This window comes from Salvelinus sp. IW2-2015, linkage group LG31 (assembly GCF_002910315.2).
Source record: "Salvelinus sp. IW2-2015 linkage group LG31, ASM291031v2, whole genome shotgun sequence".
Taxonomy (NCBI): Eukaryota; Metazoa; Chordata; class Actinopteri; order Salmoniformes; family Salmonidae; genus Salvelinus; species Salvelinus sp. IW2-2015.
The window spans coordinates 12,531,503-12,555,041 of NC_036870.1; the positions used below are offsets into that span (position 1 = coordinate 12,531,503).

Consider the following 23,539-nt stretch of genomic DNA (forward strand, 5'->3'; position numbering starts at 1 on the left):
GAGTAGGATTAATGTTTCTTGAAAACCGGCACATAATATTTAAGAAAAAACAGAATAACATTTAAATGGGTAATTATTTAGGGTATAGGTAGAATACATACACTATGTATTCAAAAGTACGTGGACACACCTTCAAATTAGTGGATTCGGCTATTTTAGCCACGCCCGTTGCTGACCGGTGTATAAAATCGAGCACACAGCCATGCAATCTCCATTTGGGGCGGCAGGTAGCCTAGTAGTTAGAGCATTGGGCCAGTAACCCGGAAGGTTGCGAGATCGAATCCCCGAGCTGACAAGGTACAKATCTGTCGTTCTGCTACACACAATACCCCATAATGACGACAGCCTAAATAGTTTTCTAGAAATTTTTGCAAGTGTATTAATAAAAWAAWAAAWACATACTTTATTCACGTAAGTATTCCTTTGCTATGAGACTTGAAATTGAGCTCAGGTGCATCCTGTTTCCATTGATCATCCTCGAGATCAGCTTTAATATTGCAGATTGTAGCTTCCATACAACTTGATTGGAGTCCACCAGTAGTAAATTCAATTGATTGGACATGATTTGGAAAGGTACAAAGTACTGAGTAAACGGTCTGAATACTTATGTAAATGTAATATTCCAGTTTTGTATTTTTGCATTTTCAAAAAACATGTTTTTGGTTTGTCATTATTGGGTATTGTGTGTAGATGGGAAAAAACACAATTTTAATCAATTTTAAAATAAGGCTGTAAAGAAACAAAATGTGGAAAAAAGTCAAGGGGTCTGAATACTTTCCGAATGCACTGTACACACACGTAAATAAAAAATAAAATAAAAAATGCACACACTGACAGTGTTTATCTCCTCTTCTACAGAGGCCAGGATGTGGATGGAGGGAATGTGCAGGAGGCGTGTGTGTCGCCCATGATGCCCAGATCCAGATTTGGACTGCACAAAGGAAACGCAGGTGAGAATCACTAGTGTAAACAGCCCTCATGCTTACAGGGAACTTTGTAGACAAACATCTCCATGCTTATCCTATTATCTATCTGCCAGACTAGTCTATAGATGGATACACACTGCATTGTATGTGTGTGGGCTAGCCGCTGTCTGTCATAACTAGCATCTGGCTCGATCTGAACTTGGGCCTCAGTCAGTGACTCCTGAATTCTGTTAGACTCCTTTCCCCCAGGCGAGCTGGTGTTGGTGTCCCTGAATGAGGTGGTGCGACTGCAGTGTCCAGAGACCTCGAGCCTGGCCCACCGCCACTGGGAGCGACCCAACAGCCGCCTCTCCCCGGAGATCTACCTGCAGCTGGAGGACGGAAGCCTGAACTTCCTGGCCACGCCCACCYCCCTGGGCCACTACCTGTGTCTCTCCACAGAGAACGGCTTCCAGCAGAACCTGGCCATCTACCAGGTAAAGCAGAAGAGCAGCCCCACCACCCAGGCCACTGCCCCTGGCGTGACGCCCACCCGCCCCCAGAGCCCGGCCCTCCCCCCAACCACCCAGGCCCTCCCCCCAACCATCCGGGCCCTCCCCCGAATCACCCAGGCCGGCTCAGGAGGATGGCTCACCCCGCCCTTGACGTGGCCCAAGCAGACCGAGCCAAAGCCCACCGCGCCGTCAAGTGAGACTCAGGCCACCACAAGGCGGACCAGCAGGAACTTTACCTTCTGGGTGGAGCAGTCGGAGGAGGAGACTGAGGTGAAGTCGCTGGGAGGGGACAGGCTGCAGCTGGCAATGGGGCAAACCTACCTGAAGGAGCTGGTGGTGGTATCTGTACTGCTAGCATGCTGCGTTAGCATCCTGCTAACCATTGCGCTGTACGGCATGAGGCAGCGCTGCCGCAGTAGGACGGCGCCCCAAGCCAACGCCCCAGGGAGGGACTTGGAGAGGGGTGGCCATCAGGAGCGGGAGGCCCTCCGGGGGGGTCAGTCACCGCGCAGCAACGGCAAGCGGGAKGGGCAGGCGGCTCACAATGGCCAAGCCAATGGGGTTGTGTGTAACGGCACGCCTAAGGGCTCCAACGGGCATCTGCCAAACACCCCTATCTGAGCACAGTCAACCGTATCGCACCCTGACTATTGACAGTATCATATCCACTCTTCCTGAGAGCAATGAAGCTTTTACATGGTCGCTCTGAGCCATGGGATTTTACATCAACACGGCTAACTGCAGCACTCTGAATTGTGTGGACTGTCATGGCGGGGAGAAAGACTGTTTGGCCTGATAGACTGTGGTAACTCAACTAAAAGGACACTGTTTTATTCTGGTACGATACCAGCCTGTGTGAATCAAATGGGCAGACTGATAAACATCACTCTCACTGCTCTTATGTAATATTGTGTATTATATTGTGCTGTATATACTTTTGATTTGAGGATCAATCGACTAGACTGTTTTTGTGTATTTAATGAAAGAGCCAAGAAAGCCGATGTATCGAATGTACATGAAGGACTGTCTCTACACTGCCACCAAAAAAACTGAATTGGTTCTTAACTATTAACTAATGTGTCCACTCAAATCCCAGGCAGTGTGGATGCATATCGCGAAGAACACAAAAACAGCCTTTTCTGTTCGAACAGTGTTTTTGTAGCATCAGGTCTACATTGTAAACCACTTTCTTACTCTGCAGCGTCAGCGAAAGTTACGGAGCACGGCTTTTTCCACTCTTATTTATTTTTTGCCAGTTTCTTTTTATCATTCTATTGAATGTGCTGCCAATGACTTCAAGTGTTTCCAACTTGCTTTTCTTTTTCTCTCACCCAAACGCACATTTTTGGGAAATCCTGCAGTCTGTGAAGCCATGAGAACATGATGTTGATTTGACACTGTAGGCTTATCTCTTCCAGAACAAACAAGATTATTCTGGTGTTTAGAGACTTTTAGTTTTGTTAATTTGTTGTCAGTGTATTAACTGGACAGAAATCTGAAAATCACTTTGAAAACTGTGAAATTGCCAAAATTGCATTTTGGATGAAAACAAACATGTTTTTTGCTAGACAGCTATTCGMAGATTGAAAACAGATGAAAGGTGGTTCATTTTAAGCTGCTTTAGATGAGGAAGACTAATAGTTAAACAAATATGGTACTTATTGTCTTTGGTACAGATCACAAACCACTTTTTTAAAATAAGTTGTCTTTATTTTTATACAATCGTATCTTACTGTTCTAATGTTGCAAATAAACAGTTCAATTTGTCCAAAACCAAAATCTGTGTCATTTGTTGAATTTAGGCCTACTGCAGAAAATCTCATTWACGCATTTGAAAGCTTCACAGTATTATGCTATTAATGTAAGCTTCGTTGAGTAGGATTTAACAGAAAATGGCTCCAGGCTGTTCTCCATATAAATTGGCCATTGTGCTGTGTTGTGAAACAGTTTTTTAACAAAGATATGCTTGTGTTCCGTAAGTCTTCATAGTCAAAAGACTGACCATGTATCAATTTGTAGGCCTGTTTAAACGCAGCCTCAGTACCATATGCAAAAAGGTACTTAGATGGGCTTGATGGATACATGTTATGGCTTGCTACAATGAACTGATAAGATGACTGGACTCAACATGATCAGATTGCTTTTCATCAGTAACTTGATGTAATAGACTAGTCTGTCAACTGAACTGGCTCCATATCCTGTAGGTAGGTAATTTATGAAGTTTTCCCGTTTGTCCACTGGGTGGCGACCACTACACACAAACAGCCACTCAACAGACACCAGTTTAGCATTAGTCTTGGAATCTTGCCATCATCACAAAGTGATTCAAACTAGATGTATAGTAGGTAATATTCAGTAATCTGCACTGACATTAACCATGTGTGTTTTATCATGATACTTAGAAGAAAATAACATCAATAGATAGACTAAGGATGCCTGGTAATAACTGTCTCACACACAAGATATCATTAACTCTGTGTATGTTTGTATTTTCACAGGGACATGAGACTGCTGTGAGCACTGGGGTGTTACAATCTATTGTCTCACTCAATACCTGAAAATTGATTCTGTAGATTTACAGAGGAGAGACAATTCACTGTGACTTAAGTATTTTCAAAAGGTTAACAATCAATTCTTTGCAGCAAAGCATCAGCCCAACTAAGCAAGATTACTTTWGTCTAACCTGCAACAGGCATGCCCGCTGCTAGGCTCAAGGTGGCAGAGGTTATCATCCCGATAGTGAGTGGAAAAATGTACGAGTTGTTGACTGAAGAAAGGGAAACCATACAGTCTGMATTCTGTGTGAGGGCAAGCAGAGATTCTAAAATGGACTGCCCTGAAGAGGAGTATGAGCAGACGGGCTGTCCTCAGGGACTGTTCTCCTGAAAATGCTGTAAACACCTGGAAGATATTACATTGTTTGCAGAATGTGCAGTAGAGGCCACAAACGACAAGTTCTCGATCCCCAACACTCTTCTCTGGATCTTTACAGAGGAATCCAGTGGGGACCTGAAACGACTGACTATTGGAAAAACTAGTTCTCATAAAACGTAAAGCATTGACACACATATAAAACAATCTAGTTTTCGTGTGATCATTACAGCAAAGTAACMATCTAGTTCATTTTGTCAGTTGTATTTTGATGGTTAAACATGGGACATGACATGAGGCTCAAGATAGTGAAATCAGTAAGTTGGATATATTCAATATCAAACTGTCAAACCAGCCAATAATCAAAGTATGAAATGAAAAGTCACAAACTGGGCAAATTGTGTGGATACAGTTGTCGAACAGCTTCCAGTGCTGAATGGCTTCGACTGGACATTTGAATATTTAAATAGCATTAAATAAAAGGATCACAATGGAAATAAGACTCTAGGCTTTGTGCTTCATTCATTATAATTCTAATGTACAGTGGGGAGAACAAGTATTTGATACACCGCCGATTTTGCAGGTTTTCCTACTTACAAAGCATGTAGAYGTCTGTAATTTTTATCATAGGTACACTTCAACTGTGAGAGACAGAATCTAAAACAAAAATCCAGAAAATCACATTGTATAATTTTTAAGTATTTAATTTGCATTTTATTGCATGACATAAGTATTTGATACATCAGAAAAGCAGAACTTAATATTTGGTACAGAAACCTTTGTTTGCAATTACAGCGTCATGTACGTTTTCCCTGTAGTTCCTTTATCTTGTTGTTGCACACACTGCAGCAGGGATTTTGGCCCACTCCTCCATACAGACTTCTCCAGATCCTTCAGGTTTCGGGGCTGTCGCTGGCAATACAGACTTTCAGCTCCCTCCAAAGATTTTTCTATTGGGTTCAGGTCTGGAGACTGCTAGGCCACTCCAGGACCTTGAAATGTTTCTTACACTTCTCACTCTTAGTTGCCCTGGCTGTGGTGTTCGGGTCGTTGTCATGTGAAGTCCCAGCCACGACCCATCTTCAATGCTCTTACTGAGGGAAGGAGGTTTGGTTGGCAAAGATCTCGCGATACATGGCCCCATCCATCCTCCCCTCAATACAGTGCAGTCGTCCTGTCCCTTTGCAGAAAAGCATCCCCAAAGAATGATGTTTCACCTCCATGCTCACGGTTGGGATGGTGTTCTTGGGGTTGTACTCATCCTTCTTCTTCCTCCAAACACGGGGCGAGTGGTTTAGACCAAAAAGGCTCTATTTTTGTCTCATCAACCACATGACCTTCTCCCATTCCTCCTCTGGATCATCCAGATGGTCATTGGCAAACTTCAGACGGGCCTGGACATGCACTGGCTTGAGCAGGGGACTTGCGTGCACTGCAGGATTTTAATCCATGACGGCGTAGTGTGTTACTAATGGTTTTCTTTGAGACTGGTGTCCCAGCTCTCTTCAGGTCATTGACCAGGTCCTGCCGTGTAGTTCTGGGCTGATCCCTCACCTTCTTCATGATCATTGATGCCCCACGAGGTGAGATCTTGCATGGAGCCCCAGACCGAGGGTGATTGACCGTCATCTTGAACTCCTTCCATTTTCTAATAATTGCGCCAACAGTTGTTGCCTTCTCACCAAGCTGTTTTTCTATTGTCCTGTAGCCCATCCCAGCCTTGTGCAGGTCTACAATTTTATCCCTGATGTCCTTACACAGCTCTCTGGTCTTGGCCATTGTGGAGAGGTTGGAGTCTGTTTGATTGAGTGTGTGGACAGGTGTCTTTTATACAGGTACGAGTTCAAACAGGTGGAGTTAATACAGGTAATGAGTGGAGAACAGGAGGGCTTCTCAAAGAAAAACTAACAGGTCTGTGAGAGCCGGAATCTTACTGGTTGGTAGGTGATCAAATACTTATGTCATGCAATAAAATGCAAATTAATTACTTAAAAATCATACAATGTGATTTCTGGATTTTTGTTTTAGATTCCATCTCTCACAGTTGAGTGTACCATGATAAAAATTACAGACCTCTACATGCTTGTAAGTAGGAAAACCTACAAAATTGACAGTGTATCAAATACTTGTTCTCCCCACTGTATGTATTGTACACATGCCAGGACTCTTTGCGGCTACCGCTACATGTATTTTCTTTTTTTAGGGGGGGGGGGTGAGTTCACATTACACTTTTTGGATTCATAATATGGCCATATCCATGCCAGACTTTAGTAACACATTTGACATAGTCACACACTTCATTAATTTAAATGAATGGAAAATTTAAAGTGTTCCTGTCATTCCATGAATGAGGTAAATACACTACATAACCAAAATAATGTGGACACCTGCTCATTGAACATCTCATTCCAAAATCATGGCCATTATATGGAGTTGGTCCCCATTTGCTGCTATAAACAGCCTCCACTCTTCTGGGAAGGTTTTCCACTAGATGTTGGAAACATTGCTGCAGGGACTTGCTTCCATTTAGCCACAAGAGCATTAGTGAGGTCGGGCATTGATGTTGGGCAGCTAGGCCTGGCTCGCAGTCGGCGTTCCTATTCATCTCAAAGGTGTTCGATGGGGTTGAAGTCAGGGCTCTGTGCAGGCCAATCAAGTTCTTCCACACCAATCTCGACAAACCATTTCTGTATGGACCTCGCTTTGTGCACGAGGGCATTGTCATGCTGAAACAGGAAAGGGCCTTCCACAAACTGTTGCCACAAACTTGGAAGCATAGACTTGTCTAGATGTAAATGTACAGTTGAAGTCGGAAGTTTACATACACCTTAGCCAATACATTTAAACTCAGTTTTTCACAATTCCTGAATTTAATCATAGTAAAAATTCCCTGTCTTAGGTCAGTTAGGATCACCACTTATTTTAAGAATGTGAAATGTCAGAATAATAGTAGAGAGAATGATTTATTTCAGCTTTTATTTCTTTCATCACATTCACAGTGGGTCAGAAGTTTACATACACTCAATCAATATTTGGTAGCATTGCTTTAAAATTGTTTTAACTTGGGTCAAATGTTTCGGGTAGCCTTCCACAAAGCTTCCAACAATAAATTGGGTGAATTTTGGCCATTCCTCCTGACAGAGCTGGTGTAACTGTGTCAGGTTTGTAGGCCTCCTTGCTCGCACACGCTTTTTCAGTTCTGCCCACAAATGTTCTATGGGAATGAGGCCAGGGCTTTGTGATGGCCACTCCAATACCTTGACTTTGTTGTCCTTAGCCATTTTGCCACATCTTTGGAAGTATGCTTGGGGTCATTGTCCATTTGAGAAACCCATTTGCGACCAAGCTTTAACTTCCTGACTGATAATCTTGAGATGTTGCTTCAATATATCCAGATAATTTTCCATCCTCATGATGCCATCTATTTTGTGAAGTGCACCAGTCCCTCCTGCAGCAAAGCACCCCCACAACATGATGCTGCCTCCCCCGTGCTTCACGGTTGGGATGGTGTTATTCGGCTTGCAAGCCTCCCCCTTTTTCCTCCAAACATAACGATGGTCATTATGGCCAAACAGTTCAACTTTTGTTTCATCAGACCAGAGGACATTTCTCCAAAAAGTTCTTCCTTGCTGAGCGGCCTTTCAGGTTATGTCGTTATAGGACTCGTTTTACTGTGGATATAGATACCTTTTTACCTGTTTCCTCCAGCAWCTTCACAAGGTTCTTTGCTGTTGTTCTGGGATTGATTTGCACTTTTCGCACCAAAGTATGTTGATCTCCAGGAGACATGACCAGGTTGAGATCCTCTCTGGGAAGGACAAAGGAAAACAGGGCAAAGTGGCCCAGGTCTTCAGACACAGAAACTGGGTCATCCTGGACGGGCTGACCACGGTAAGAATCCCAGTCATGGTTGTAAGAGGGGGTATTTTTTGTCACTTCCATAAGAGAACACATGCATACACTAAATTCAGTATAAGCACCCAACAATTGTATACTATTCTGTAAACATATATACTGTATAACCCAGTTGATACACTGATACAGGGTACAGATAGTGCCAGCTGATACAGGGTACAGATAGTGCCAGCTGATACAGGGTACAGATAGTGCCAGCTATGGTTGTTGTTGCACAGTCACCTATTTATTTTATCTTTGCATTTTAGAATACTGTCCTGACTACCAAAGAGGAGCTTCATAAATGCCCAGTTCAATTGCTTAATGGGCTTCCTTCTAACATTTTTATCATACTAGTTTCTAGTGCACTGTCTTTGAACCTGTGTAGCCCTCTCAATAGCTTCACAGGCCAAGCTACAGTTGCAAAAGCAAAGACCAGGGCCCGGTTTCTCAAAGGCATCTTATGGCTAAGTTCGTTGTTAGAACCAGGAGTGACTTGGTGAGATTGCCATAAAGCCCCAGTTATAACAAGCCTGGGCCCGGTTTCCCAAAGGTATCTTCAGGCTAAGTTCGTCGTTAGAAGCATAGGATCCTATGGTTCTAACTATGAACTTAGCCTGAAGATACCTTTGGGAAACCGGGCCCAGGCTTGTTATAACTGTGGTTTTGTGGCAAAAGTGACAATCCATTGTCATGTTTTGGCCTATGATGATAAACAAGTATGGCATGTTTCCGTTAACAAACACTGCATTTTTTATGTTGAACCCCACTCTTAATAATATAAAAAAGTGTCAMGCTGTGTTACAGGGACAGCGGACAGTGCCGTTATCTCTGCAATGTTTGAATAGATCAAATGAACCCACTATCTCTCKATCTTGGCATTTCAGGTACATTGGGAAATCTGCAGATTACCCYGGGACCTACATTGCCAGTGAGGCTCCCCTCCTACTCCGAGACATCTCACTCGTCGACCCCACTGACAGGTGAGTCCCAGAGCAGTATGGGGAAGTTCAGATTCTAACATTGTTCTAAGCCCATGGTTACCAACCCTGTTCCTAGATAGTTGCTGGGTGTGCAGGCTTTGGTAACAGCCCAGTATTAAACAAATTATTCAGTTACCAGGGATTKATTTTGAATATTTCATGTTATTCAAACCTTTACCACAGGGTGGTGTAGAAAACACCCATGCAAATTTGAAACGACTGCCCCGCTAAGAGCGGAACAACAGCCTGCTCACCCAGTAGCTATCCAGAACCACTCCATGCTCAGAGTTTCGATTTTCAGTTGATTTTATGTGCAGGGCTTGGATTTAAAGGTGCAATAAGTAGGATTTTTGTCCACAGATGTATCCACATTTCTATTGTATTTAAATAGTTAGTGAATTCTTTGATCCTAACCCTGACTGATCCCGACTACTTTAGTACTGAGTTTGATACCAAGCCTGACTCCTGTCTGTTGCTCCATCAGGAAACCGACCGAGGTGGAGTGGAGGTTCACAGAGGAGGGGGAGAAGGTGCGCGTCTCCCTCAGGACGGGCCGCATTGTCCCCAAACCAGTGTTCCAGCGCAGAGATGGCATCGTACCGCAGCAGTAGAACGGTGAGTGTGCGTATGGGGAGGGAGGAACCAGAGGCTAGAGGAAGCGCAAAGAAATCTAGATGGATTGAGGTTGAGAGTCAAGCTTGTCAAAAATTAGGGTCAGGATGAGTGAGTAGAAAAGCAGAACACAAGCTATATTTTGGGTTCTGATGGGACTGTTGAACTAAGATCATGAGGGATTAATAAATTATATTGTTCAATGGGTAATTTATAAGTAAAACAATTCATGTAGCAACTGCAGATCTCAATATCAAATCATTTCTGGGTAACAATTTAGTACCTTTCTGTAATATTTTTCCATTACAATTGTCAAAAATAAACAAAAATTGCTTTTTAGCAAAAAAACATTTCTCAAGCTAGAATTTTGCTAGGGCGGTCTGGGAGTGGTTTGAGAGAGGGACCTAATTGGGGGGGCCTAATGGGAGGGATATCTAACCTCAAAACTAGCTGTTATTGGCAGAGAGGTTTAGAACTATCTTTTTTATTGGTCTATTAACAAATGTACTGCCTAGCATGCCAAAACTACATCCCTCCAAAACAGGCTGAAATTTCAGGCTGTCTTTTCAAACAGCTCTTACACTAAGAGGACATTATCATAATTGTCACAATTTCACAGTATTAGTCAAACAGTGTGGAAATATATAAATATATAACACGTGAAAATCACGTTTTTGACTGCAGTGAGCCTTTAATTTATACCGCCTGGTGAAGTCACCACCCAGGCCATAACTCCACCCATGGAAAACCTGCTACATTGGAAGTCCTACCTGATCTTTGTGGTTGAATCTGTTTGAAATTCACTGTTTGACTGAGGCATGTTAAACACAGTGAGTCCATAAAACTTATGTGACTTTTAAAGCACATTTCTACTCCTGAATTTATTCAGGTTTGCCATAACAAAGGGGTTGAATACTTATTGACTCACTCATACTTCCACTTTGACATTATGCTATATTGTGTGTAGGCCAATGACAAAAAAAATCTTAATTTGATCAATTTTAAATTCAGTCTGTAAAACAAAAAAAATGTGGATTAAGTCAAGGGGTGTGAATACTTTCTGAAGGCACTGTAGGTGAGTTGGGTCAGCTACATGCTTGTATACTCAGTGTAAGTATACATACACACCCTTCCTTCTGAATTGACACCCCTAATTTTGGAATCCCCTTTTTTGGTTGATGTCTGCCATCCCAGACGGACACTAGTCCGGAGGACACACTGGAAAAGACTTACACGCCCCCCCTCAAGACTCTGGAGGAGGAGGTGATGGAGAAGCTGGGCATCGAAGAGCCCAGGAGGAACCGGAAGACTTACTGGTACTGAGGGGCGAGACCCTCTGGTGTCTGGGCCACACAGCCACGGGTTGGGTTGGGGAATTGCATCCATGGTCTCCCCCCCCCTTCTTATTTCCACATTGGTCACAACGGGAGAAAAAATGACTGACTGCTCTTTATGGACTTACTGTAGGCCTATATCTGTGTGTTAAAGACATGTTACCAGTTCCACATCGCTCAGTCTAGATGGATATCAGTGGAAACAGGTTGAGGGAGTACAGTAACGTGATGGGAACCATCATATGCACACAGATATGAAACTGGATTACTGATCCTGTTTCAGGCAGAKATTCAGCAGAATTCAATATTCATGATGCTTTCAGAGTTTGTCTTACATGTTTTGATTCGTATTCATGTCATGAATATGTGTCTAAYCAATACACAATCCTGTTCTTGATTTGACTTGACGTTTTCCTAGATAATGGGAAATCAAAAATGAACAACAGAAATAAGCCTCATGTTTCTGTGCTACAAATTGAGGATGTACAACGCTGTAAATGCTACATCTGCACTTGTTGTAGAATTGTCTACTTTAGTTATCCATTCAGATGTTGAACAAGTGGTCTTSTCAAAGCATCCCTAAGCAAACCTACGGCTGAGACTTAGATGAATATGTGTGAAGCTGRAATGACGTCTCGTTGTTACCAAAACTGCACAATCAGCAACTAACTAAATCTTTTTAAACAGGGGTTTACTTTGCAGGGCAGAACTTGGCATTTGAGGGACAGTTTGACTGATAGAGAGCTCCGAATTTGACAGACGGTCTGAAATCAGAGTTAACAAAGATGTCAAGGCTCTAATGGTCGAGCCAAAGCAAACGCAGCGGCAGGGGAAAAAAATAAGCTGCCAGCCTCTTGTAAAAGGGTCTGGGAGYCTGAAGCAGAAAATACCTTAAGTCATTACTCATCTTGGGAAAGCTCACAGCCACTTTGGCCATTTATTATATGTTAAAAATAGATATATTATACTTCTGGGGCCAGGGTGTAATAATGGCCTTTAGCCATGTTAAACTTTAAGACAAATGTCTGTGTCTCTCTTTCCAATCTGTCTGGAGGAAAGAGGCGAAGGACCAAGTAATGAAGAAACTCCAGAAGTAAATCCCTAGCTAGGGAGTGGCATGGAGCGGGAAGTCTTCTCAATAGGCCCACACTTGCCTCATTTGACTAGCAGGACTCTCCAACCCTGTTCCTGGAGAACTACTGTCCTGTAGGTTCACTCCAACCCTAATCTAGCACACCTGATTCAAATAATTAGCTGGTTGACAAGTTTAATTAGTTTAGTTACAACTGGGGTTGGATTGAAAACCTACAGGAGGGTAGCTCTCCAGGAACAGGGTTGGAGAGCCCTGGACTAGGGTGTGTCGTTTTATATACCACTTATATAACCCACTGGCTCCAGGTCATCTACAAGACCCTGCTAGGTAAAGTCCCCCCTTATCTCAGCTCGCTGGTCACCATAGCAGCACCTACCTGTAGCACGCGCTCCAGCAGGTATATCTCTCTGGTCACCCCCAAAACCAATTCTTCCTTTGGCCGCCTCTCCTTCCAGTTCTCTGCTGCCAATGACTGGAACGAACTACAAAAATCTCTGAAACTGGAAACACTTATCTCCTCACTAGCTTTAAGCACCAGCTGTCAGAGCAGCTCATAGATTACTGCACCTGTACATAGCCCATCTATAATTTAGCCCAAACAACTACCTCTTTACCTACTGTATTTATTTATTTATTTTGCTCCTTTGCACCCCATTATTTCTATCTCTACTTTACACTTTCTTACACTGCAAACCAACAATTCCAGTGTTTTTTTTTTTTACTTGCTATATTGTATTTATTTCGGCACCATGGCCTTTTTATATTTTTATTTATTTATATATATATTTTGTTTGCCTTCACCTCCCTTATCTCACCTCACTTGCTCACATTGTATATAGACTTATTTTTCACTGTATTATTGACTGTATGTTTGTTTTACTCCATGTGTAACTATGTGTTGTTGTATGTGTCGAACTGCTTTGCTTTATCTTGACCAGGTCGCAATTGTAAATGAGAACGTGTTCTCAATTTGCCTACCTGGTTAAATAAAGGTGAAATAAATAAAAATAAATAAAATACCGTCACCTCTATGGGAAGTTGGATATGTGTGACGTTATTCAAACTTCTTACCACAAGGTGGTGCACAAAACACTCCAAGTTTTAGATGATGGCCAAGAAGGGGAAAGCCCCATAAAAAACAATAGTGATGTACTGAACTGTTGAAAAWCCAGGATTTACAATTGATTAATCATATTCTGTCGGTCAATAGAGGAAAACCTACTGTTTTCCTTAGTCAACTGAAAAGCAGTCTTCATAAGTCCATTTCCATCCACAGTTTTTATGTGAATAAAATCATACCATATAAAACAAGTCAGGACAGCTGTGATGGAAACAGGAAGTTTCGGTACAATTTTATAAATGCCAACAGATAATTTGTTCGTATGATYTGGTGGGATCTTTTTGTGTTGGTAAAATTAATTATGCAAGAAATGGCTGTGGAAACGCCTTCATGCAGAAATATGGATATATTAACCATCATATCAAAGATCATATGGAAGTATACTTGGGAGTCACGTGATGACATGGTGTGTGGTGCTCCCAATAAGACTCAGAAACCATGCCGTTTATTAGGCTACAGAGAAAATAAGTTATGACGCACTTCACAGGGTTGTGAAAGTGCAAGGGGATCTTGGTGCTGCTTTTCAATACATATCGAGGGTCTTATTCTGGTGACATGATGAATGATGCTTGACTGCCGTTTGACAAATAAAAATATTATTGCTCTTTAATAACCTCATCATGAAGACCAACCTACCCGAACTGTATCTGCGAGCTATTGGCTAGAGCGTAGATGTCAAAACCAGAGTAGGCACATTCGCAATTTAACGCAACAGACGTTGTGACAAAACTATCCGTTGAGTTGAAAATGCTATGGAAAACACATTGAACATTAGATTTTTATTCGTTACATGAAAAAGTACATTGTGTGCATTACGTCATCACGCACAGATTTTTATCTGCAACAAGTCCGTTTGGTGGAAACACCATTGGTGGGAAATTGCGCATATTTTCTTTATGCGGATTTTCGAATATTCGCATGCAAATCTATCGCAAATTGGATGGAAACCTAGATACTGTGACATCCTGCTTGACTATTTACATAATTTAAAATAGCAGCTGCAAAGGTAATATGGATGCATCCATTTCATAAATGTATACTGTAGATCCAGGTGATGCTTAGATTAGTTGAAGCTCATAAAGAAACCCTCCTGCCAAACCTCACCTAAAGACATCCCGTCTCCAGAACTCACATTATAATTTGCATTATACTCCCTCCCTTTTTGTCAAGTGGCTTTCTGTGTGTCTTCTTGGTTATTAACATGTCAATTTTCATGCGTGTGTGTCTTTGATTAAATGCCTAGCTTGTCTTGTCTGTCCACTTTAAAATATCCCATTTTCTCTGTAGCCATACTCTGCACTATGAACAAAGGAATACATCACATGCAGACTGCACACATGCACACTTTTTGTGCCACAGTTTGCTATGCTATCGGGGTGGTCTGCCATGAATCATCTTCTGTTTGACTCTCAGGATCAACCAGACGTGTGTGTGGCTATAAACCCTCATAACCCTAATGTATATTATTCTTCCAAACACCACAGCTGACATGTTATATTCACTGGTTTCCATATCCTCCCAGGGAAAAGTGCTTCCTAGGTTTCCAACTGCAGGAGAAACTATTATCACCGCTAGCCGGTGAGACAAGAGAAATGATGTGTCACGTGTCATATAAATACATCATTACCTCATTCATGGTCATCCATATCCTCCCTTGGCCAATGAATTGCCATCATCTTCTGGGAGTATGACTAGCCAGAGGTTTGGCCAGAGCAGTCAGCTTCTTACTGTAAGTGAGACAAGCACAGTTATTTGCCCAGGTTTTTCCCGGTTATCCAGTTTTCCACCGCTATTTGCATCCAAGGAAAAAGAACAGCGAGTCAGCTAAAAGTCTGGCTTTGTGGTTTCTTTAAAAGGGAAGGAATGAATGGGGAAAATGACTTAACAGCTGGCCTCTTTTCCCACTGTCGTGTGAGTGCATTATGGATCGCAGCGTAGGAATATGGAGAGTCAGAGGAGGCCTATAGCAGACAGAACTCTTGCCTGTGTGTTGTGAGATCTCCGTCGCTCTTTCTGAATTCAACTGAAGAAGCTATATTGGCATGGATACTGCAATAACTTACATTACCAAAGCAAACGTATAGGGAGGGACATATTGTACGAACAATGACAGAAAATTCTCCCTATCTGGAATTCTCAATATTTAATTGTCATTACAAATGAAAAAACATTTCCCAACAACCCATCTTTGAGCCTGCACAGTAATGATAAAAGTGACCTATAAAATATGCCACCCTGTATTTTCCTTTATGTGGTAAATAAGCAGGAACTGTAACAGTTAAATAAGACCGCTGAGAGTGACTCAGATGGGCTAAATTACAGACTTCGAATATACACAACTCGGTTCCTTCTAATTTAGGTGATATACTTGGGTAACCCTGCCTGTCCATGGAAAACAAATGCATCCCACCTGTAGGCATGGATTAAGTAAAATGTTTGTCTACCTACTGATTGTAGGTTATTTGTTTCAAGGAGTTCCAGCATATTTCTGAAGCAATGTTGAACCGCATTTGAAATCACGCCCATGAGTCACTTAATGACCTGTGTGCTACCAGATGATGGTTTCTGTGTGTCTATAGCACAGGAAGTTGGTGGGACCTTAATTGGGGAGAACGGGCTCGTCGTAATGGCTGGATCGGAATAGGTGGAATGGTATCAAACACATGGTTTCCATGTGTTTGATGCCATTCCATTCGCTGTGTTCCAGKCATTATTATGAGCCGTCCTCCCCTCAGCAGCCTCCACTGGCTATGGTTACTTGCATGTCAGAAAATGTTTATATTATAACTGAGGAATGCATCTGGTTTTGTTTGGTCGGATCCATTTAACGTGGCTTCCCTCACCGAAGGGTATTTGGMTATTATTGGTCACGAATTGAAACTGAATTAATTCACAGTGGCAGTTTTTTCTGGGCACATTCATTGGGCCTCATGTAAGCTAAGAAACTGCTTATTTCTTAYCATAATAATTCTCAAAGCTTTTTCACTCTGAGACGTGGCACAAATAGTCTTGTGCTTTAGGACCACCAATCACCCTCGTTCAATGTGTATTTAGTCGTCCACCTGGATGCCTGAAAGACCAGCCAGGTCCTCAAAAGGAAAACGCCTCTGTCCTTATAACATCGGGCACACAGCCATGCAATCTCTATAGACAAACATTGGCAGTAGAATGGCCTTACTGAAGAGCTCAGTGACTTTCAACGTGGCACCATCATAGGATGCCACCTTTCCAACAAGTAAGATCGTCACATTTCTGCCCTGCTAGAGCTGCCTCGGTCAACTGTAAGTGCTGTGAAGTGGAAATGTCTAGAAGCAACAACGGCTCTGCCACGAAGTGGTAGGCCACACAAGCTCACAGAACGGGACCGCCTAGTGCTTAAGTGTGTAGCGCGTAAAAAATCGTCTGTCCTCGGTTGCAACACTCACTAATGAATTCCAAACTGCCCCTGGAAGCAACATCAGTACAATAATTGGGTTTCCATGGCCGAGCAGCCACACACAAGCCTAAGATCACCATGCCCAATGCCAAGCGTCGGCTGGAGTGGTGTAAAGCTCGCCGCCATTGGACTCTGGAGCATTGGAAACATGTTCTCTGGGGTGATGAATCACGCTTAGGGTTGCAAAGGGTCGGAAACTTTCCGGTAAATTTCCATGGGAAGTTAAGCCAGGGAATTTTGTAATTTTGCTTAAATTCATCAAAAAAGTTCGCTTAAAACAGTGAACCTTTTTTGTGGGATACACATAAGGCAATTCTAGGTCTTGTGGCATATTTTGGTTAAACTATCCCCAAATCAATCTAATTGCAACCCTCTGCATGCACAGTGCATTCTTCCATCACATGTGCAGTGCACTGTTCCAACACATGTACAGCTGATTCTCAAGATCTTGCACACTAATGAGATGCTATTGAGCCCACACTACTACACTGTCTGAGCCAAGGACTACATGCTTTCTGGTAAGTTTTGATTACAGTACTGGGTGGGGTGAATATATTTTATATGACATACATGATAGGCTAACTAGTAAATAGTAGCCTACAGCAAAGTGTGTTTAAATAATTTCTAACTTGTTAACAATTTCTGCTAGTTKGTTTTTGCTACCATGTSMGTTTTAGCTTGCTTGAGCCTGCTAACTGAGGAGTGTTAATTCACCTGTTTCCATATGTTTAATTTTAAAACATTTATTTTACAAAGGAGTTGTTTAATCTAACTGCTTAACTATTTATCTGTACATGGAATTGTATTTTGTTGTTTTTTGACAAAAAAAATCTAATCTTTACAGGAAAATGCCATGGGCACTATCTGATGTGTGGAGACATTTCACTGCAGCTAATGTAGAAGGAAAAGCTGTGTACATTTGCAAATACTGTGCCAAATCATACGTGAAGAATGCAACAAAGATGCAGAATCATCCAAGTACAGTCGTGGCCAAYATTTTTGAGAATGACACAAATATTAATTTCCACAAAGTTTGCTGCTTCAGTGTCTTTAGATATTTTTGTCAGATGTTACTATGGAATACTGACGTACTGTATAATTACAAGCATTTCATAAGGGTCAAAGGCTTTTATTGACAATTACATTAAGTTGATGCAAAGAGTCAACATTGGCAGTGTTGACCCTTCTTTTTCAAGACCTCTGCAATCCGCCCTAGCATGCTGTCAATTAACTTCTGGGCCACATCCTGACTGATGGCAGCCCATTCTTGCATAATCAATGCTTGGAGTTTGTCAGAATTTGTGGGGTTTTGTTGTCCACCCGCCTCTTGAGGATTGACCACAAGTTCTCAATGGGATTAAGGTCTGGGGAGTTTCCTGGCCATGGACCCAAAATATCGATGTTTTGTTCCCCGAACCACTTAGTTATCACTTTTGCCTTATGGCAAGGTGCTCCATCATGCTGGAAAGGGCATTGTTCGTCACCAAACTGTTCCTGGATGGTTAGGAGAAGTTGCTCTCGGAGGATGTGTTGGTACCATTCTTTATTCATGGCTGTGTTCTTAGGCAAAATTGTCAGTGAGCCCACTCCCTTGGCTGAGAAGCAACCCCACACATGAATGGTCTCAGGATGCTTTACTGTTGGCATGACACAGGACTGATGGTAGCGCTCACCTTATCTTCTCTGGACAAGCTTTTTTTCCGGACGCCCCAAACAATCGGAAAGGGGATTCATCAGAGAAAATGACTTTACCCCAGTCCTCAGCAGTCCAATCCCTGTACCTTTTGCAGAATATCAGTCTCTCCCTGGTGTTTTTCCTGGAGAGAAGTGGCTTCTTTGCTGCCTATCTTGACACCAGGCCATACTCCAAAAGTCTTTGCCTCACTGTGCGTGCAGTTGCACTCACACCTGCCTGCTGCCATTCCTGAGCAAGCTCTGTACTGGTGGTGCCCCATCCCGCAGCTGAATCAACTTTAGGAGACGGTTCTGACACTTGCTGGATTTTCTTGGGCGCACTGAAGCCTTCTTTACAACAATTGAACCGCTCTCCTTGAAATTCTTTATGATCCGACAAATGGTTGATTTAGGTGCAATCTTACTGGCAGCAATATCCTTCCCTGTGAAGCCCTTTTTGTGCAATGCAATGATGACGGCACGTGTTTCCTTGCAGGTAACCATGGTTGACAGAGGAAGAACAATGATTCCAAGCACCACCCTCCTTTTGAAGCTTCCAGTCTGTTATTCGCACTCAATCAGCATGACAGAGTGATCTCCAGCCTTGTTCTCGTCAACACTCACACCTGTGTTAACGAGAGAATCACTGACATGATGTCAGCTGGTCCTTTTATGGCAGGGCTGAAATGCAGTGGAAATGTTTTTTGGGGATTCAGTTCATTTGCATGGCAAAGAGGGACTTTGCAATTAATTGCAATTAATCTGATCACTCTTCATAACATTCTGGAGTATATGCAAATTGCCATRATACAAACTGAGGCAGCAGACTTTGTGAAAATTAATATTTGTGTCATTCTCAAAACTTTTGGCCACGACTGTACATAAAGTTCCCTCAGCGCTCACAACAAGCAACCTCTGACAAAAGTCCCTCTACTTCTATTCAAGGTGAAAATGATGAATCAGACACCTTATCGATAGCAACAGCTCATGGTCCTCTTGGAATCAGAGTTTTTTTGACTCAATGGAGGAACATAGTCAGAGAAATGCTGATGAATGTCTTGCTCGAGCTGTGAATTGGAAGAGATTTCTGAATGTTCTTCGCCCAGCATACACTCCTCCAACCAGACATGCTTTATCTACTCATTTGCTGGATGCAGAGTTCAACAGAGTTCAAGTGAAGGTCAAGCAAATCATAGAGAAAGCAGACTGTATTGCAATCATCTCTGATGGGTGGTCGAATGTTCGTGGGCAAGGAATAATTAACTACATCATCTCCACCCCTCAACCAGTATTCTACAAGAGCATAGACACAAGGGACAACAGACGCTCCGGTCTCTACATTGCAGATGAGCTGAAGGCAGTCATCAATGACCTTGGACCACAGAAGGTATTTGCACTGGTGACAGACAATGCTGCGAACATGAAGGCTGCTTGGTCTAAAGTGGAGGAGTCCTGCCTTCACATCACACCCATTGGCTGTGCTGCTCATGCATTGAATCTGCTCCTCAAGGACATCATGGCACTGAAAACAATGGATACACTCTACAAGAGAGACAAGGAAATGGCTAGGTATGTGAAGGGTCATCAAGTTATTGCAGCAATGTACCTCACCAAGCAAAGTGTGAAGAATAAGAGCACCACATTGAAGCTGCCCAGCAACACCCGTTGGGGTGATGTTGTCATCATGTTTGACAGTCTTCTGTAGGGGAAGGAGTCTCTCCAAGAAATGGCCATATCACAGTCTGCCGATATGGACAGCCCCATCAAGAGGATCCTCCTGGATGATGTATTTTGGGAGAGAGTGGTAAGCAGCCTGAAAAAAGTTCATTTTATCCGCCGTGGAGCCCAGTTTCATAATATGACCATATTTCCCAGGTGCTTGCCGTCGTTTTGAAGTAATCGTGAAAAAACAGGCCTTATATTAGTGCATTGTTCACCCTGCCAGCTCCTATTAGTTTTATTGAGCACCGTGGCACCAACTCGCCTTCCGAACGTTCTATTCCCAGGTTATTGTTCAACGTCACAATGCCTGCTTCGCTATTGTTGGCAGTGAGACCTGCTCACGTTGTTTTATAGTTKAAATGTAAACAACAAAATGTAAACAACAAAAAGAATATTGGAACTCTGCGGTCTTCCCATTGTTTCCTATTACAATTATCATAATTATAATGCATTTATGTATTTATAACACCTGGATAATGAACTTCTTTCAARAAAGCTTTGCACATTCTCCACTGGTTGAAATGAAGTATCTCATTGAAATACTATTCTGTGTCCTCAGAATAATGCAGATGAAGTGAGTTCGATATGCGTAGTTCTTTTTCTGTATATATGAATTACAAATCAATCATGTTTCTAGTATTTTGCATAGTTACAATGTGTAATCATTGATGTCCCAGGAGCAGGAGTGGTAAACACTGTTGAAGTGTATAATTGTAATACATACATGCAGACACCGAATCATTCAAATAATGGAGTTTGATATGACTGAAAAATTATGTCTCAGAGATCCATACCTGAACCGTACCTTTGTTTGCCAAGGAAGAGTACATGATCAGTGAATATATTCAATGTACAGGCTACAATGTGGGAATCTCATGCGTGGTAATAACTACAGTACKTGTGTATAGGACTTGCATCCACAATAAAGTTATTATATTCTACTCTATCCATAAGCTTCATTAATGCCATTCAGACTTGAAGTTGATACAACAACTATGATAGCTGAGGTTCATAGATTGGTATGAATATTAGTTCAGAACCTAATGTTTTAGGGACGATACACAGATTGGCTACATACTGTAGCTAGCTACACATCCATAGGCATACAGTTATTTTTATCCTCCACTACACAATAAGCAAGTAAATAGTTAACTAGCTATGTTACTTCAGCTGCATTGCAAGGAAAGCTTCCACAATTGTACATTCAATTTGCAGTAAATGCTTTAGCAAGCTAGATTCTTTACATCCACTGTTTCACAAGACGACAGCCTGGTTTGCTGGTTTTGTCAGGAGTGCCTAAAACATTAAACAACARGAATTACAAATCCATTCTCCTAACACTAGCTGGCTGGCTAATGTTAGCTCGTCAGATAACTTGCTAAATAGGGATTTTCGTAAATTAACTTTATGACCAAAAAATATTTGTTTGTCTCTACATTTACTAACATATTCCTCTCAATTGTACATGTTTTGCTTGACTCGTTATGATGTTATAACAACTTACATCTGGCTCCACCGTAATGTTTTGTCAGCCATCTTTGTTGAAGAACGCCACGAATGGCAACTGTGGCTCGCGTCAAAATTCATCATTGGAACCACTCGATATGATTGGTCATATAAAAACCTTGGGACCCAAATGCATAATGAGTGCTCTAACTCCCCCTTGTGGTGGTCTGGAGCAATGAAGCCGTGACGCTGGGTACCTCGAAGTCCCGCGGTGCAAGCTCGCAACTTTTAAAGGAGGAACCACTGTYGCTAGGTGAATCACCCAGCAGGTAACATTTATACCATCATTTTCTGGTTGTAAACTGCTTTTCTGGTTGAGAAGACATTATATTAACTGATTACAACCAATGGGTTAATTACAAGCAGGTAAATACTTGTTTTCCGATAAATGAAGATCCCCCCCCACACACACACAACTACCTGTCTTGAAGTCCCGATGGTACAGACAGTCTCCAGCCTTGCTCTTCCTCTAACTCTAACTCTCCCTCAGAACTCTGAGCTCATCTTGGGTGTTTGAGACAAAGGCGCCGTACTGATGAGGTGTGCACCTGTTCCTCCMCTTGGTGTCYTGGAGATAAGCCAGGAAGAGGTACCACCTGCCATCTCAGGTAGATAAAGGACACCATCAGGGTGAGGAGGACCAAGGAAGTGGTGGAGATGAAGCAGAAGAAGCCTATGTCTACCCAATAGGATGTCGAGGTCCAACAGTTTATTGCCGCTTTGATCATCCGGGGGTTTGCAGACTAAGTCATGAGCATAAATAACTTGTCTGGCTATTGTTCTTATTTTTTTTTTAAATAATATTTTTTACCCCTTTTTTCTTCCCAATTTTGTGGTATCCAATTGGTAGTAGTTACAGTCTTGTCTCATCGCTGCAACTCCTGTACGGACTCAGGAGAGMCGAAGGTTGAGAGCCATGCGTCCTCCGAAACACAACCGAACCTAGCCGCACTGCTTCTTGACACAACCACACATCCAACCCGGAAGCCAGCCGCACAAATATGTCAGAGGAAACACTGTACACCTGGCGACCTGGTCAGCGTGCACTGCGCCCAGCCCACCACAGGATTCACTAGTCCACGATGAGACGAGGATATCCCTGCCGGCCAAACCCACCCTAACCCGGGCGACGCTGGGCCAATTGTGAGGTGCCCCATGTACCTCCCGGTCACGGCCGGCTGCAAAAGAGCCTGGGCTCGAACCCAGAATCTCTGGTGGCACAGCCAGCACTACGATGCAGTGCCTTAGACCACTGCYCCACSCGGGATGCCTGGCTATTGTTCTTCACCCACTGGATGAACCAAGCATTCCTGCAGTCAGCCCACTGGAGACYCACTGGTTGAATCAATGTTGTTTCCAAGTCATTTCAATGAAATTACATCGAACCAATGTGGAATAGACGTTGAATTGACATCTGTGCCCAGTGGGAGGTGAAAGGGTTATCCTATGCAGGATCGGTGGGTCCCCCGCGGGACGGTTGAGCTAACGTGGGCTAATGTGATTTGCATGAAGAAACAAGAACATTTCCCAGGACATAGACATATCTGATATTGGCAGAAAGCTTACATTCTTGTTAATCTAACTTACATTCTTGTTAATCTAACTGCATTGTCCAATTTACAGTAGCTATTACAGTGAAAGAATACCATGCTATTGTTTGAGAAGAGTGCACAGCTATGAACTTGAAAATGTATTAATAAACCAATTAGGCACATTTGGGCKGTCTTGATACAAAATTTTGAACAGAAATGCAATGGTTCATTGGATCAGGCTAAAACTTTGCACATACACTGCTGCCATCTAGTGGCCAACATCTAAATTGCGCCTGGGCTGGAATAATACATTATAGCCTTTCTCTTACATTTCAAAGAAGA

At 42.6% G+C, this 23,539-nt stretch overlaps 1 protein-coding gene and 1 pseudogene across 1 annotated transcript; both read left to right on the top strand.

The window, feature by feature from the left end:
- Positions 1-3,199, top strand: part of LOC111955597 (semaphorin-4A-like) — a 51,809-nt pseudogene extending 48,610 nt beyond the window's left edge.
- Positions 3,200-8,059: 4,860 nt separating this feature from the next.
- Positions 8,060-11,149, top strand: LOC111955496 (large ribosomal subunit protein uL24m-like). Its single transcript, XM_023975714.2, has 5 exons — positions 8,060-8,181; positions 9,064-9,168; positions 9,653-9,775; positions 9,843-9,852; positions 10,975-11,149. The coding sequence occupies exons 1-5, from the start codon at positions 8,060-8,062 to the stop codon at positions 11,101-11,103; spliced, it is 489 nt and encodes a 162-aa protein (XP_023831482.1). The 3' UTR covers positions 11,104-11,149.
- Positions 11,150-23,539: the final 12,390 nt, after the last annotated feature.